General features: G+C 41.2%; 1 protein-coding gene across 5 annotated transcripts in view; it reads left to right on the top strand.

Annotated features, from left to right (window-relative positions):
• LOC143342924 (uncharacterized) overlaps nucleotides 1-17,918 on the top strand; it is a 432,164-nt gene that overhangs the window by 287,592 nt on the left and 126,654 nt on the right. For all 5 annotated transcript variants that reach the window (XM_076767255.1, XM_076767256.1, XM_076767254.1 and 2 more), the window contains exons 8-10: nucleotides 13,802-13,895; nucleotides 14,009-14,098; nucleotides 14,917-15,006. In XM_076767255.1, coding sequence (XP_076623370.1) covers nucleotides 13,802-13,895; nucleotides 14,009-14,098; nucleotides 14,917-15,006 — 274 coding nt within the window. The remainder of the gene's footprint in view (nucleotides 1-13,801; nucleotides 13,896-14,008; nucleotides 14,099-14,916; nucleotides 15,007-17,918) is intronic.

Genomic DNA, 17,918 nt, shown 5'->3' with positions numbered 1-17,918 from the left:
TCTACAATAAAATTCTATTTTTAATTAAACGAAATTCTAATTTGAAGATGCATGGAATTATCACGACTTTAATATATAACAGCTGTTTAATTATTCCTCCACTTTTACTGTACGATTTATATGTGTGTTGATATTGACTCTGTTCTAATAATTCTTTTTGGTATCTCGAAAATTATAATTTTATTTTACCTGTATTTTAAATATTTTAATTCAGTAATATCAAGTGTAATTTTGAGTCCATAAAAATATTATACTACCAAGATCACAGTATCAAAATCAAGATATTTTCGATTCTATTGCAAAATTACTTCACCAGCAATTTATGACCATTTCATGAAAAATAAGATCGAATAGGATCATCTGAAATAATTTATTTTCCACGTCGGTTCAACGATTCGTCAATTTTATACGATCAATAGCATCGCAGAGCAAACAAACGTTTTCGATCGTTATTAATAAATTACTCGAAATGGGTTAATCTAACAAAAAGGCGTTTGAGACGGTCCAAGCTTTCCCAGACAGAAATTATACGAGCCCGGGAAGGGAAACTCTTATCGCTTTCGAACATTATGCTCGAAATGAACGATTTATTACGCCCTGTCCGCGGTTTTCGCCTTGATCGTCGGAATAATAACTGCAATCGCTCGGCACGAAATTGGCAATTTATTAATCTTTTGCCTGGAACTAAACGAGCGCTCGCGCACTTTCCAACAAATAAACGCGAACGACGCTTATTTCCGTAATAATTATAATTTTCCGCGGCCGTGACATCCTCGACACGCCCACTATAATCACAGACGAAGTGCAAAATCGCGGCTTGTATATCGTTTCTGGCCGACATCGTGGCCGCAACTACGAATTTTCTAGCGAACGTGCGCCCTGCCTTCTGCAGGCGGGCACGGTCATCAATTAGCCGCGTATACGACGTTTTTCTAATTAATCTCGGCCCGACCTCGCCTGGAAAGCTAATCAGAAACGTCGAAAAAATTTGTATCGCTCGTAATTACAGCGTTACGGCGCGCGATAATTTAATTACGCAGCTAAACAAGCGTCAGCGCGTTGTTCAATTGATTCTGGCTGAAAGGGAGCAACAAACACCATTATTCGACGAATATTCGACATACACGGTCCCATATAACGATTTTTAACGCGCAAGAGGTTGAAAAGCTAGATCGTCTCAGGTGTCTCAGCCAGTATGGGAGCAGGTGTCGCCGTTCTCCAAAGAATTTTTTCTTCGGGGTTGCCGTGAATATTCGATCCTATCGACGTCGCATTAAAACCGTGTTTACGGTGTGTTCCAACGGGTTGAATAAAAGCGGGACGAGAAAGGCGGTAAATCATGCGCCACTTAACGCGTTGGAATAGAATTTTGAATAACGATCGTCCATTATCGTGGCATCGAGGAAAGTGAACACGAGGAAACTGAATATATTTCACATTACATAATACGCCCATTGTTCGGAGAAAGTGCATATTTCATTGATAAGAATCGGGCATAACGCCAATTTATTTTATTGCTATCCCTGCCGTTCCGTTTATCTGCGCCGCGTCTTTCGATCGACCGCGCCGGGATCGCGGCGTCGATTCTTCGTCGTCGGGATCGGCTCCGATCGCGAACCGTGCAATTTTCACGTCGAAAATCACGCCCACCGAAAAGCGCGTCGACTTCCACGAGTTATTCGTAAAACAAATCTATTCTTTCTCGTGGCCACTCCTTGTATGAACAAATTTGAACAAAATTAAATAGTATACGTTTGAATAATTACATTAAATCGTACGTCAAGGGGTTAACATTGTTCTTATATTGGTTTCGTATAAAGTTTTGTCAAAATTGATGTAGATACTCGTTGAAACTCCTTTAATGAAGTCCAAAGAGACCAGGGAAATTACCATGCATTGAAATCTCCCAGGGAGCAGGAGATTTTTTAGTAAATGTTGAAATTTCAGAATTTCTATCTTAAAAATTGTCAGATACATGTTTCTATCACTGAACAATTGGAAATCCATTACAAAGGAGATAAATAAATATCAGAGTTTCTCAAACTTTCTAATTCTTAAATTTTCTTAATATTTTGTGCATAATACACGTGTAAAAAATTTATCTTGATAGAAATAGAAAATTGAATTGAAATTTTTACACATTTTGTTTCGTTGGACTGTTTTTTAAAGATACAAAGAGTCGATAAAAGCGTGTTCCATCTTGATTTCGCCGGTAAACTCACCGTTAAATTATCAGACTAGGGCAATAGACTCGAGAATTCAGTTAAAATGTTACAATGAATATGTATAAATTCTCTGGAAAGTGAGTCGCTTGAAGAAAAATCATTTCACTGTACTCGTTTGCTACCGTGGTCTGGAAAGTGTGACCAATGCAAGTTTACATGCGTGACAACTGCGTAACCAATACGATTGCACCCGTGAAGATATGCTGATTCCTTTGTCTATAAACTAGCGTGGGCGAATTTAACCGGTGAACTTTAACGCTACTTATATAAATGTAAGGTACTGGTACTCCAATGTCTTATTTTCTCTAAACAAACAAATTCCTTAGTTCATTTCTCCATAAAAAAAAATCGTAACATTGCTTATCTATAAATAACAAACCGATTCCGAATATTTTAGCGCCTTGTATCGAATAATCATGACCTTCCACGAATTGAAATTACCAGACTGATATCTGTGTTACTTTTACGATTTCTATCAACTGAAAACTATTGATATCATTAATTTGAATTTCCTTCGAACCATGTTGCTTACAGTTTCCCATTTTCTTCATTAATCCATGAAAAAAAGAATTTACACGAAAAAATCGCCCGTTGTACCCCTGTGTGTCTTATGTGTCCCTCTCAATTTAAAAATTAGTTTTATTCATCTTTTAAACATTTTGAAAAATCAAAATTTATATACACATATTATATAGATTTTCACTGTTCAAGAGGAGGGTGAGATGCAAATAAAATTCGTGTATCTTTCCAATTTTGTCTACTAAATCAACAAATTAAATTGTAACATGTTCCCATAAAAATGTCTTCATTTCGATCGCATACGAAAGAAAATTCCGAGTTGATTAATTCTCAAATATAAATACGAATGCAAAGGGTTAATATTCCCAAACGAGAATCAACGTCCTCGGGAGCTGGCGAACGCCCAGAACGCGTGTTTTTCTCGTTCGAAATCGCCGTGAGGAGTTTTATAGCGTCGGGGAAGCCTCCGTCGATCGACAGCGAGGCTGAGGACTCGAAAGGCGATGCGAAAGGATGCAGTCGATGGTCGACGGGGACTCTCCGCGACGTCCTCGGTTCGCTCGTTTAACAGCATCGGTATGCTCTACGACTCATAAAACATATCACGCGCGATAGCCACGGCAGCCTATTGCGGTATCGTTCATCGCGCGGCTTTATGGTGCCCCGTGCAACCGTCCGCCATAGCCAACGAGGCCTCCTGAAACGAACGAGAGGAAGCTCGGGATCGAGAGGAGAGAGGATCCTCGGATCGAGCATATTCCGCTCCGGGCTCCTCTCGAGAAACGTCTCGTTCTATCTTACGGAATCTTCGAGGCGGTTTCCGCGTGCGTTAGAGGGAAAAGGGGAGGGGAAAAGCAGCCGGAAAGTTTCGCGATTCAGTCGCGATACCCGTGGCTTCGGCTCTCGAGCCAATTTCGTCGAGTTTCACCGCGATCGACGATGGCGCGTGGTAAATATTCCTCGAGGATATAATTGCGATCGGGTGATTTTCATTGGCTGCGGGCCAAGGATATGCAAAATTCTTGCACGCGTTAAAATTTCGAACGTACACTGTTAGACTACCATGAAATATCTGGTTCCTTAACTCCTTGCTTGCAAGTTTCACAATTACGAGGCCACTCTACTCGTCATCAAGTCTGAAAAATTAAACACATTTTTACATTCACGAGGTATTCATAAAACAAATCTATATTTTTCGTGTCCATTCCTTTTACGAAGAAATTTAAACAAAATTGAATAGTATACGTTTGAAAACCATGTTTCCGGAGCGCTCGTAGAGAAATTCGGAATTCATGAAACGGAATTACGCGAAAAAAACGATCACGACGGATCCTGTTTTCATCGGGACAATCGTCTCAGGAGGAAATGAAATTCCGAGCCACGATGCGTAACGTTTCTTCGCGTTTTGTATCTCGTACATGAGAAACATTTCATAAATATGAGTCGCACGGGATCTTAATTGAATCTTTTCGACGATGCTTTCCCATGGCGCCTGGAAACAGTCGTTACGGCGAAACAAATTCTCCGCGAAATTTTAAATTACAAGTCTGGAGCACGTCGTCGCATAAATATTTCATGTCGCTGACTGAAAGTTTGAAACGCTCGTGTTTCACGGAGGAGTTTCGACGCCTAGATACATTCAATTTTCCGTATAATAAGTAACGATTTTCGCAAAAATGGAAATTGAATGATCGAATAACGGGGAGGATCTCGCGTCGAGGATTTCCCATAATTCCTCGAAACAATCGTCGTCGCGAAACGCTGCAGCATCCCCGAAACGGGCACGCGGAAGGTCGCGAGGTTGCGAAACATTCTGGTCATTATGCATCCATTATTACAGGCACGTCGATATTTTCCAGTAGCGTGGAAGAAAGCTAAGCGCGCACGCGAGCCACTTCGGAATCCGCCGACGAGAGCCTAACAGTGTCATAATGATCCTCTGAGCGGAACACGATCGCCATAAATCAGCGTACCGGTTACGCGGGATTCATTAGCATTTTTTTCTCTGTCTTTTCTCCTTTTTTTTCTCTCTCTTTTTAAGATATCTCTTCCAACCGACGGGGCTCGCGCAGTGGGAAAGCGCGAAACCGACGTTGACATAGCGGCTGGTCGGTCTATCGGTGGCAGATTATTCGCGGATAGAGACTGCCGCCGCGGATTATTTATTCGCCTGGCCGCCACGAACAACAAAACACCGAGATCTCCGACGCGAAACTGAATTTTCACACGCATTCCAGCCCCATCCTGACGCCATCGCGCGTTTCCCGACATTTTGCCGGTCTCTGCCTCTTAACGCTTCCAGACGTATCATTGTTATTATGGCAGAACCTCGTTATTTCTCAATTTATTATAAAAAGAAAACAAACTGTACTGTACAGTATATTGAAGAAATTAGTGTATCTTTGCTCTTCGTCGATAGCCCCATAGTGGAGAAAAACAGAGATGTTCAACTTACGAATCACGTCAGGAGTTCATTTTAAGAATCATTACTGTATCGCTTTTCAAATATCATCTTTCACGTTCCATTGGCTCTAAAGAGTATCCTACCAGTTGAAACATTCGATTCACGAGTCACGTCAGGAGTTCATTTTAAGAATCATTGCAGTAACGCGACTCTGCAGAATATAAATCGCGCAAAAAAAAATACTACATGAAAAAGAAGCTCAGGCCTTTCATCTATTACCTATTATCGGACCAAAATTTTGCCCGTCTCTGTTTGAAAAAAGATGGAGTACGAGGCGAAATGAAAACCGTAGTAAACGGATTCCAAAACGACACGAACGAAGAATAATTACCGCGAATGGTATTTTTTCGATATGAAGATTCTCGTATTCGTTAATTACCGGTTGTCGAGATTTATGGGACCCCAAGGTCGAGGATTTTCACTCGGAACGGCCGCTTCCTGGATCCGGCAGAACCTGTCGCGTCCGGCGGCTGAAAAATCGTGTCGTGCCAACGGCGGAGCACGCCTCGATTTCGCGGGGGATTGAAGGTGAAATGGCGAAAGTCCCGGAACACACGGCTCAGTCTGTTTCCCGAACATACGCACCGCCCGGTGCTAGCACGCGCGGGCACAGATCGAGCGAGGCCGATTCCGATCAGGGTGAATGTTTCACGGCCCACCGAAAGACAACGCGGCGAATTATGGCAGACGATCGCGAACGCACGATAACGGTCCCGCGCGCCCCGTGTATCCAGATTTCAGCGAGAGTTGCTCTCGCGGACGTCGGGTTAACCGCGTCGCTTTTGTGCGGACGCGGGAACTGGTCGCCCTTTGTGAATCGGACCGAACGATTTATGCCGCCCGCTGACGAACGGGTCGCCGCGACTGGTTTATCGACCGATTAAAAACGCGTTCGATTTGAGCCGCGTTTCGCGCGACCGGTTTACAGTATTCAATTTTCGGGGATACAAATTTATGAATGTCGACACCCGTGGACAACTGGGATCATTCCCAGGGACGAATACAGAGAGTTAGGAAATCTTGGAAGAACATATCTATCGTTTCACGTTACGTTTTATAGGTGTTTTCGAGTATACAGTTTTATAGAAATTAAAATAAGAAATAAGTGAAACGAGAATTATAAAATTTCATCGTTACTGATGCATTGTTCTCTCACGAGAAGAAGACATAGAGTGTTTACATACCCACTCCAGTAGTAGTAGGATATCATATTTGCGAGAGATATATTTTTACTCTATTCGTGATTAATATTCTGAGCTTACGTCAATGTTAACGTCAATCAGGCATCGCTATAACGCTACAATCATCTTAACCATCGAGTCGTCTCTCTACGATATTGTGTGAACGCGAGAAGTTGGCAAGTGAAAGGAATACGAATCTGATTGGTGTCTCGATCTCCACTTTAGTTCAGAGTATTGTCGTCATTGGCCAAAACGACGACAGGTGGAGCAATCGAAGTACTCCCCTCTCCCCTGCACCGCCTCACTAGTCAACTTTTCGCGGACACACAGTACTTTCCTTTTGACTTTGCGTTTTCGCGATTCCTCTGCTTCGTAAATAACCACTTTTTATTTTACCAATCGACAACAGTTAAGAAATGTTTCACGCAGTGAATTTAACCGGAGTCTTTTAATTCACAGCATTCTCAGATAACAATTAGTCTGCAGCAATGAGACGAGCTCTGGCTATCCTGGCAGCCGAGCAACCTCATCGCGTATCGCGTATCGCGCGAGAGGGAGTCACGACGCAGATCGCAGGACGATAGGATCGCGGGGGATCTCTGGTTGATCCAGTTGTGCACCTGACCGCGTTTCTGCATGAGTTATGGAAGTGCATCAATCCTTTTACCCTGGCCCCGCGGGCCCTAATCCCCACTCCGGCGCGATCGAGGCCCCCGCCCCGCCCCTCTCAGCCACCCTCGCGCGATCGACGGTAACGGTAACGGGTTCGGCGAAACGTCCCTCGGTGCTATCTCGCTTTTCCCCCCGGGACCAAGATCTGGAACTCCAGTTTGTCGACCCACTTCCGAGATCGTATCTGCCTCCAGAGCCTCTCTTTTCCTCCTGTTCTCTTGTTTTCCCCGTCCCCCCTCTTCTTCAGTCTCGGACGATGGATTTCTTCCCCTCGATTCTCAACACCTGGAGCTCCTCGACGATCTTCCGTCCACGCAATTGTCAGGGGTGTTTTATTTTTGCAAGAAGGGTAGATTTTTTATCGAGACGTTTAGAAATGATTCGCGATTAAAAATAAATAAATTTGATTTTCGGAGCAAAATTGATCGACTGAGTTTGTTCGAATTATTGGAGGTGATTATAAATTTGAAATTAAACATGTACTTTAACTTTGTTTTGATAACTCGATATAATTAGGCCAATCGTCGAGAAGGAAGTTAGCCTGTACTTCTGTTATGACAGTCTGAAGCGCTCACTGGATTTAAGACACTGTATGATTGTGCAGTTGAGATTGACATTATCTCTATTACGTACGCAGACACTGAAAAAATCGACGTGTTTAGCGTTTTCCGTGACAGTATCTCAACAACTGACAGTATGTTTCAATTCTATCAAGATTGCTATTTACTAGAGTAGCTATGAAAATCTTCCCAACCAATGTTATACAAATTTATGCAGCAATAATATTATTTCTATACAAATTTCCCTATCACGAACGCCTGAATATCTGAATTAAAATTTCAATGTCGTTCCAATGTACTAATTAAAGTTAGCATTATCGCGGACAGAACGATCGAAACAATCGTGAACGAATAACAATACAGTAAAACTTTCCATCGAGAGGTTAACAAGAACATGATAGACATCGCATAGAAAGCATAAATTTTACAGAAGCCTAACCAACTGTGATCCATTCTAGTACTAAAAGTAGCTCTCCCAAGATGAATGTACGCTGACGGCCTCCATTACGGCGTTACCTTTCTCCAACGTTATTCGACCAGGAGACTATTCGATGCAACCGAGCTTCCCGATTCCTCCGTTGTTCCGCGATTTCTGCCTCCATGTTTCCTAATCGATGCAGCGGCAGTTGGCGGCGAGAGGTTCGTACGCAAAATCCGTTCACGGAAGACGTTCCTCTTCGCTTCGTTCCACTTTTTTCTTTCGCGCGCAACGCGTTTCGTCGGAAGCCGATTAACGCCATTAAAGCTTCGCGCGCGAGTAGCCTCGCGTCCAGTCGTTAGAGTGCTACTAAAGCTATTAGAACATTATTAGGAATATGGGTCTTCGGGTTCTTAGCGCCGTTTCGCGCGAGCTTACTCTCGACGAAACGTTTCGCCACGCTCGAATAAAGATTTCAACTCTTCGCGTCTCTTAGGTAATTCGATAAACGGACGATTAAAGTAGACACGTTTAAAAGAATAAAAATAAAATTTTCAGCAGCTTCTTTCTGTTACAAGTAAAAAGGACGTCTTCATAAACTTATTAATTTTGAGAATGAAAGATTGAAGGGTAGAATTAAGTCAGACATCTTAATTCGCAGCATCAACTTTTCAAGTGATTAAAAACGTGAGCTTCTATTTGTTTGTATAATGAATTTTTCCTGTGGCAAGACAGGTCTCGAGTCTGTATTTTATTAGTAATTTTTGTCGGAAACTGTCCACTCGTGATGCACGGTTGACTTCTGATGCAATTACCTCAAATTGCATGGAAAGAGTCCTTCGAACGAGCTGCTGCATTGCGTGTGCAGGATGCGTATCCCGGAGGTCGTGTTGACGGTTTTATAATTGCTAGATCGCCATTGAACGCATGCAAATAAGCGTGTGCGATGCATCTTCGAAGAGGAGAGAAATTTGCCGCCGATGGTGGCTAGACAATGGTCCATTAGCATGGAAAGGAGTATCGATGCCAATTATGCGGTTGTTATCGGGGGAAGGGGTGGAACGATCGCGTGAAACGTTAGCGTTTTCGCCCCTTGACAGTTGAATGACAGCGTACGGAAACCCGAGTGTCAGCAGGCTCGTCACTTAATTACATATAATTTTTACCTAAATGAAAATTCTTAGGAAGGTACTTGCATTAATTCATCATAGTTTCGCCTTATATTTTTCTTATTTGGCTTTAGTACATGTAGCTTTAGTATCTAGTACGAAAGATTTTTAACTTTCTTTTAGTTTTCTGTTTTCCTTATTTCCTTCTGGTCAGTTATCAAGCACTTTATTTATTTCTGGTTTATCGATGTCTCCAAATGATCTGAATTCAATGAAAACACAACCAACGACTCTGATATACTCAAACAAAAATAATTTTACGTACAAACATTGAAGCAGTTCATAGACTTCAAGTCTATTGTTATTGTACGACACGACTCCTATTAAACACACGATTCTCAGTCGAAAATAATAATTTCGAATCATTATATTTTGACTTCCAATGCGTATTTTCCAACTCTTCCAAAACGTTGGCTCGTTATTTACAAAAATGTGTGGGAGTGCTTCACGGAGCCATCTCTAATTTCGCGTGCGTTCCAAGCTCGTGCCTCTGTGTGCGTAATCTCTACATGAATAAAGTAAGCGGCAGTCGCATAAAGTTCTGCCTCTTCTTATTAGGACATCTGCAATTTCAATGGTAAGATTTGTATGCTGATCAGGCGCGGTGGGTATATTAAGAGGCTGGTACAACGTTTTGCTTGACAGTCGTCGTGTCAACGGCGCATGAATGCCTCGTATCAGAATTTTAAATGAGGAATTCAGACGAGCAAGTTGCATAAGCGGCATTCTTATCAAAGGTGAGTTACGTGCACGAAACGATAACCGCGGATGGCGATAGGAGCGCGCGTCCACCCGAGGCTCCGCGGTACTTTGACGTTTGAGAATTTGATCGCTGGGATCGCGAATGTTCATGCAAATGCGTATTATCATAGAAAATAAATGTGGAAGCGCGACCGGACCGTATGTAGATTCAAGGATGACCGTCAATCCTTCTCAGCGACCAGCCAGGACGAACTATCCTTACGTACGGGAGCCATAATTAATCGAAGCACGTCTGGGGTTTCTAGAAAACAACCCCTAAATTGGTTGAACACAAGTACATTCGTAGTTTACGACAGAATTATACAAAATGATACACCGTGTATAATTTATTATTTAAAAAACTAGTTTGGTTAAATGATAGGAAGAACAAAGCTATGGAAGGAAGGAATATATGGATCGAACCGGGATTAAATTTTGATATAAGAAAATAATATTACTTTTTTGCTGTTCGACTATCACTTGGTATGGGTTGGAGGTATAATAATGTTCGACGTTATTTATGACGTCTGGTGGTCTTTTGAACGTTCTTCAGCAGGAATTATAAATCTAAAACGATCTTCACAATTTACCTCTCGAATGGTATTGAATAATATCCTGAAAACCAAGGTTACGATTATCTAATTTATTTGAATTCTGAAGCCAGTCTAAATTATCGAGGATGTATAATTTTGATAAATTTATGACCACATAAATATTTTGATTCGTTTCAAGTAATTCTCAGGTACTTTCAAGACAAAGTGTCATCCTATCAGGAGTCAAACTGTTAAGTGGCATCTATTTCCTCTAAGATTTAGCTTTTAATTCAGTTTTTGCATATTGCAAACGTTAGTTTGTAGATAAAGAAATCCACGCAGCTGTGAGAGGGGAAGGAGAGTGACGCGGAAGGAGGACGTCGATCCTCGGCAGACGTTCGGTCTTGGGGAACGGCTGGTCGTGACGAGGTCTTTGCTCGACAACCTTTGCCCACCCAGGTCGCGGCTGTGGTTTTAGGTATACACACGATGAGCTGTCGCGATACCGAACGCGTCGCTTCCACCAGGCTGTAGCTTTACAATGCTGCTAATGCATGAGTTTCTTCTTCGGGAGTGGGCAGTGGCGTAGCGAACCGCCGACGGCCGACAGTTACGATCGAATTGTAAATCCCGCGCGTCAGGGTTACGGCGGTTCGTTCGACGGGTTACGCGAAGAGCCACGGGGTTAATTGAGAACGACTCTTTCGCCGTACTCGCGGCTCGTTTCGAGAAAATCACCGGGGTCTCGCGCGAATGCCAATTTTATACGTACGCGGAACGAGTACAGGGTGATTCTAACAACTGGGGCCTCCACTTCTGCTCCAACGAGAACAATACGAGCATTTTTTTTTATGCAACCAGGTTTAAAATGTAGGCCACGATGAATTTAAATAGATTCTACAACGGTGGTTAATATATACCATATTCAATTTATATAATATAAATTGTTCTATGAAACTAGGCTTAAATTGTAGGCCACGATAAATTTAAATAGACTCTACAACGGTGGTTGTTAATATATACTATATTAATTTTTTATATAACATGAATTTTAAATATTTAGTTTGGTTGGTCATACGACATGTGAAAATATTAATTTCACCCTCTCAGTGCTTTAAAATGCTCGTTGAATTACATCTTTCAATACTTTGGAGTTATTATTGCATCTTGCACATTTGTTCCAGCAAGTATGCTAGCCGCTGTTTCAGCTTTAGACCTCTCGAAGTTTCAGTTTTAGTTGGAGCTTATTTAGGTCTGGAACGTTTTCTGAAAGACGTTGCGCGGAGGGTGAAAGGTTTCACCGGGGTCTAGGGAATAATTGGATTTGCCTTGTGATCTTCTTGTAACGCGTTACATTAAGGTAATCTTGTTTTTTGAAAGTTAACTGTGCCCCAAGTTTCACAATTTTCTATTCTATACGAGGTTTCTGAGTGTTTTGATTATTTCAATATTTGGCATCTGTCATACTTATGTTAAAGACATATCTGTGGATCTAACCTTGTCTTAAAAATAATAATTAAAAAAATAAATAAAAAAAAAACTAACACAAATAGAATCTTTTCAAAATTATTCTTCGCTATTGTAACATAGATGAATTTTCAATAATCTTAATCAATTATTCCTTTCGTTGATTACTATAAAACAAATGAAAGTAATATATGGAGTCGGGACGATGGACGCAGGATTTTTGTTTGGCATCGGAGAAAGTAAACAGACGTGGAAGAATAAGTACATTTTGAGAGACATGGGAGCACGAAACGGATTAAAGCAGTCGCAAGCACGCGTACAAAGAGTGGTATTGTGACCAGTGGATACGCCACTGTGAAGTGGAAGCATGATTGCTGTATGTATGAAAGGGATTGAGGGGACGAGAGAGAAGGGTGTCACTGGAGCCGCGTGAGAAACGCAGGATACTTACGCGAACCACCCACGTGTCATAACTGAATGCGGATCGTGATACGCTTTTCCTGTATTCAATACTCTTTTACGATCCTTCTTCCACCGAGTAAAACGTTCTTCCTACGTCTCCGTGATCGCTAAATTGAAAGATGGAGTTAGGGTTACGTGACACCGTTCGCGTAACTTAATTCCTTCGATGATACCGCCACATCGCGTTATTCCGAATATTTATAACATTCAATGATGCGATATGCACTTATATTTAAATTAAAATTCAGAACAACTATCATTTTTAAACAAATTCTGTGTAAACTTTAGATACAATGTTTGGGAATAAATTGGGAAATGTAGTGAAAATTGATCTATGTCAGTTTTCGTGAGACGAGGGGTTAATAAAATATATTCACACTCGTTATTTTTACTGTTTGACCAAATAAAAAGTGTACTCGCCAGACTTTATCAAATTACTGCCCTCGCTAATAATTTTCAAATTCATAATACTGTAATGATTCTTAAATTGATCATCGTTCGGAGACTGTCATGTACATATTTCATTCAACACCAAGAGTCGCTCAGATTATGAATGCAGTTTGTTCAATTTACGAATCACGTGTGATCATTTTACGAATCACCACTGTATTATTCAATCTATTTATCTAAACAGAAGGTCCAATTATTTGGGGAAGTATATCTACTGGGGATGATCGACGAACCACTTTTTTCGGGTTATATTTTCGTATCACTCCACATTTTGACAATTCGAGGATCGTTCCAGCAAAAACAGAGCATCGGTAACTGCAAGACACTCTCGCTGGCGAGTCTACCGGGAAACGTAATTCAATTATCCATCCCGAAGGTCAAAGCAAAACGATTCAGCGCCCTTAATGGCAGCGCATCCACGAGCGCGCATAATCGGTTCGCGAACGTGTCGACACAACGGACGACTCGTTTCACTCCGTGCATGACTCGGAGGAGAAATCGCGGCGACACACGGCTTCACGTGGGAGATCTTGTCAAGCGTCGGACTACCGTATCACGGTGACTCACGTGTATGCACGGAATGTCTCGATAATTTATCCGCGCCGCGCGAGAAACGTTTCGACGCCTGTCAGAAATAATTCGTCGTCGAAACCCCGAGGCTCGACGAATTTTTTCGGTGCTCGAATGCCTCGATAAAATATTTCGAATGATAGTATAATGGTATTTAACATTATAACTCAAATTACAGACACGATCTTCCAGGTCCATTCATTTTAACCTGAGAAACGGAATAGTTTGCTGATTATACCGTTATTACACGTTAATTTCATCGAGTATGTGGATGTATGGGGATTCGTAGCCTTAGGTTGTTCGTCGAGTAAATTATTCGAATGGTCGTGTTCCCCTCACCAAACTCACCACCGATTCCCTCTGATTTCAGCCCCGACAGCGCAAAGAACGGATTCACCCTTCTGGTTCGAGGGGACTCCCCTGAGCGTTTGGAGTTCTTGGACAAGGTTCTGGCCCTTTTGCAGGTAAACCGTTCGCTCTCGTTGCATAATTTCGTAGCACGTTTACGTAAGAGCAATCGAAACGCGCGAAAGCGTCGATTGTGTATCGAGTACAAAGGCGATGTTTGTCGTTGCAGGACCGAATCAACGTTACACGAGCGCTACTCCTGCAGACCTCGGTCGTCGATGGCCCCACCGACTCCCAGTTACCTTTGAGCTGCGTCAAGGTAAGCTGCAAACAATTAAATCCTTAAACGTCATCGAGTGCTTCGTCTCCTTCGACAGGAAACGACTATTATCCTCTTTGGAAGCTTCGAATTTTATTTAAATTGGAAATGAGAATAATTTACTGTATAGTCATGTTTCGCTGTCAAAAATCCACGAAATACTTATAATATATGGTTATCAATTCATTATTTTAATAGCATTAACAGACTTTTAAATTCGTCTATTTAAAGATTTCAAAATATAACATATTTTTTTCTTTTTATTATATTTGTGTAACAATTCAGACGGTGGTTAGTTCTACTTCTGTAATTTGATTTACATTAGATAGATAGTAGGTAAAAGATTTACCAAATAAATGTAGATGATTACTAAAATCAATTTGCAAAAAGTAACAGGGTCAGATAAAATCTAGAGATATCTAAATGCAGTCTATATAAAGGAAAAAAATCGCATTAATTATTCAAGGGCGTCTAAGCAAATTTGATAAAGAATAATTGGACTTGGTCGACTATTTTATATCAAAATAATTATTTGGAGAATCTTAAACTACTTTCCATTATCAAAACATTATTTTCAAATTATTTTCAATGAATCACAAATAACATAATAGCAATTAAGAAATGAAATAGTATTTTAAAAGTACTCGTCGAGAGTTCAACGCCCGAATGGCGACGCGTTTTGTGTTCGAGCGTCGATCGCGAAGAAAGGAAATCGTTCCTTTTGATACTGAAAACTGTCGACTGTGTGGATTTTCTGAACCCATAGCGCTCAAGCACCTTGTTTCTTCGTCGTAAAGCGTTTTAAATTCTGTTTGCAGACGATGGTCGTCGACGAAGACGCTTTGAGCAAACACATTCCCAGGCGGGAAGAAAGCCACGAGCTGACGCACTGGATCGCGTTCTATAAGGTAATTGAAGTTTCGGTGCGTTTGCAACGTCCTCGAGCGTTTCCTGCGTCCTTTTGATCCTACGACGCACGCTACGCGAGCCTCATGCGCTCCACGTAAATGTAAATCTCGATTTTTTCGCGGTTCGCAATTTTTCTGGACCTTGACGACGGGACAGGCCTTCTCGACGACGCTTCTCGAATTCAACTTAACTTTCGAGGCTCGTCCGAAAGCAGAATATCCCATGATACTTCGATCCTTTCCTACCTCGAGAAGCTCTTGCATAAATTGTTGCTTGCGTTTGTTTAATTCACTTTTCAATTTTTACGTGGAACGTCGTATGGTAGAACGAAGAAAATTAATGGAGGTTGATATATGTTTAAGGTACAAATGACCTTCCCTCACAAATTTATGCTATTAATCAGAAAGATTATCTTGGGCAGTCTTTTACAGTTTTGGAAAGCATAAGCTTGGATTTTGATGTTTCGATTATTGTTGGAGAATTTTTTTAACACATTGACCACCATATATGAGTGTCGGGATTTTTCACTGAGAAGCTACAAAAATTAACTTCCAATATTATATAAAACTCCCAAATTTTAACGAGGTTATAAAAATAAATTCAATTACAAATTTTGAGTAGTTTCCAATAGTTTAAAAACAAAGTTTCGATTCGTGGAAGTCAACGTATTAAAAATGTTTCCCAGATATTTCGATCGAATCCAAGGAAAGTTCGTTCGCGATTTCCATTTAAAAAATATCAACAATCCCTCCAATGCCCTCCTCCCCTTAGTCGTGGGCTTTAAAAATCTTGATTCGGCCCTGCTGAGTCCTAACGAGCGAGCAGTCGCAGTGGCAGGCAAGTCGCGTCCGAACGATCGGTCCGAATCGAAAGTCGCGACAAATTGCTTCCGAAAACGATCGCGCCTCCGGTTGTTGAAAGGACGCGGCGAGAAAGATGAACCTGGAATCTCGCTGACCGGTTGACTGAATGTCACTGCGGTGATTCGGCAGGTTCGGTGAAAAATGAATACTACCGGTGCCAGGCCGTCGAGAAATAATTGTGTCGGACCGCCTCTCGAAATCGAGGTGCAATTATTGTCGGGGAATTTATCCCGCGACGGTGGCACTGACCGATGTTACCAATTTATCCGAGGTTCTCAAACCGCAGGGACCAGGTAATGGCGTTTTAATGGGTCACGTTAAAGAAAAAGCGTCACGGCGGTCTTCTTCGGGCCGGTATCGCGATGGCGATTCGTCGTGCTCGTAATTTTTTTTTCACGGGATCAAAGCGACGTTAACGCTGGCGTCGGGATCTTACATCGCGTTAAGGATTCTCATTCGACGGTTCGCGGAAATCGATTATTTTATGATACTTCTTTTTTAAACCGTAACCTTCCGTATTCGTGTTCGTGGTCGAATTTCTTTTTAATTTTTACTTTAAATCGATCGTCGTGATATTCGGGGTTAATTAAATCTACGGTCTTCGAATTTGACAAGCGTCTGAAACAGATATTTAGTGGAATTATGTCCAGAAATGAGTATAAAATAAAATTTGTATCATTGGTTTAAAAATTTTTAACACAGCTTTCTAAGAATTTAATCATATTGACAGTAGATAAGTTTTTTTTGTATACACTGATTTCTGATGGAACAGACATGGGATAAATCAATTCAACGACAGACGAAAGTCGTGCAAGAAGATGGCCACTCCGTGAATGATCGATACATCTTTCCCTTATAAATGTGTTCATATTTTTCTTTGTAATTATAGCAACGCGTGGGTGGTCTTCGTAGAAATATTAAATGCCAAGGCAGTCGGTGTTGTGTGAATTATGAAACTTCACTGGACAGACTGACTGGAAAGCGCGAGACGAGGTTTCACTTGAGATTCTGAGACGAAGTTTTTCCGAGCTTTTTAGTATTTTATTTGCAACACCTTCGCTGCTATCGTGAATACCAGTTTGTCAGGACTTCGGTAATTAATCATCGATCTGTTCGGATAAATGGCTTTTACGGGACTGAATATCCTCGCGTTTATTTTTTAAACAATTCCTGAGGAACACGTTGCTATCGACGAGGAGCTAGAAGAAAGAAAATAGTACTTTATCAACCGATATACAGATGATTGAGTTCTGTGGAACTATACAGTAACTTTCTCGAATCGCGACCGTAATCATGCAGGCGGGTAAAGATGAATAATCATACATTCGTTAAAAATTAACCAGAATTCGAAACTTGAACATAGAGTCGAAGAAAAAATATCGAATATCTTAACATCTGAGGCCAAAATATGGCCTGGCTACGACGTCGATCAGGCTAAGATTTAAATCCAGTCTATTCGTTTCGTTTCACATCTTCTTTCATCTTAATTCCAATTCATAATTTATAATTTATTTATTTCAAAAATGTGTTTGCTTGCGATTTACACGTAGCTTTTATTATTTTCGTTCGATCCAGATGAAATTCAGTTTACTAAATTTTCGAGAATATTAGCTATAACGCAGACTATAAGACTCTAAACTCTACGTGCTATAAAATTAACAATTTTGTTTCGTTTCGACTGTAAAAAAGGCCCAATTTATCTAAGAAAATGCCTGGATGTAGAGTATATTAATTCACTGATGGACCCTTTGATTGCTTAAACTGATCCCGGGTGGAATTAGGGTTAAAAATGAAGGAAGATTGAAAAAATTCGTCCAGTTCCCACGTAACCATTGTAAACTGGAAACGGTTCGAACGACGAACGTTATCGATTCATTGAACAGGCGCGCTGGCGATAAGCAAAGGTGATCGAAGGCAAGGTGACTCGGCAACAGTTACTCACGGCCTTGCCGATAGTCGATCGGAAAGCGTTACAAGGAGAAAATTGTACTGTTCGACGTTGGAAAATGTTTATAAATAACGGTAGGTCGCGATGTTCGGCGAGATAG

Source organism: Colletes latitarsis, chromosome 6, assembly GCF_051014445.1.
Source record: "Colletes latitarsis isolate SP2378_abdomen chromosome 6, iyColLati1, whole genome shotgun sequence".
NCBI lineage: Eukaryota > Metazoa > Arthropoda > Insecta > Hymenoptera > Colletidae > Colletes > Colletes latitarsis.
The sequence above is the reverse complement of the archived record's forward strand: the minus strand, read 5'-3'. Positions and strand labels throughout refer to the sequence as shown.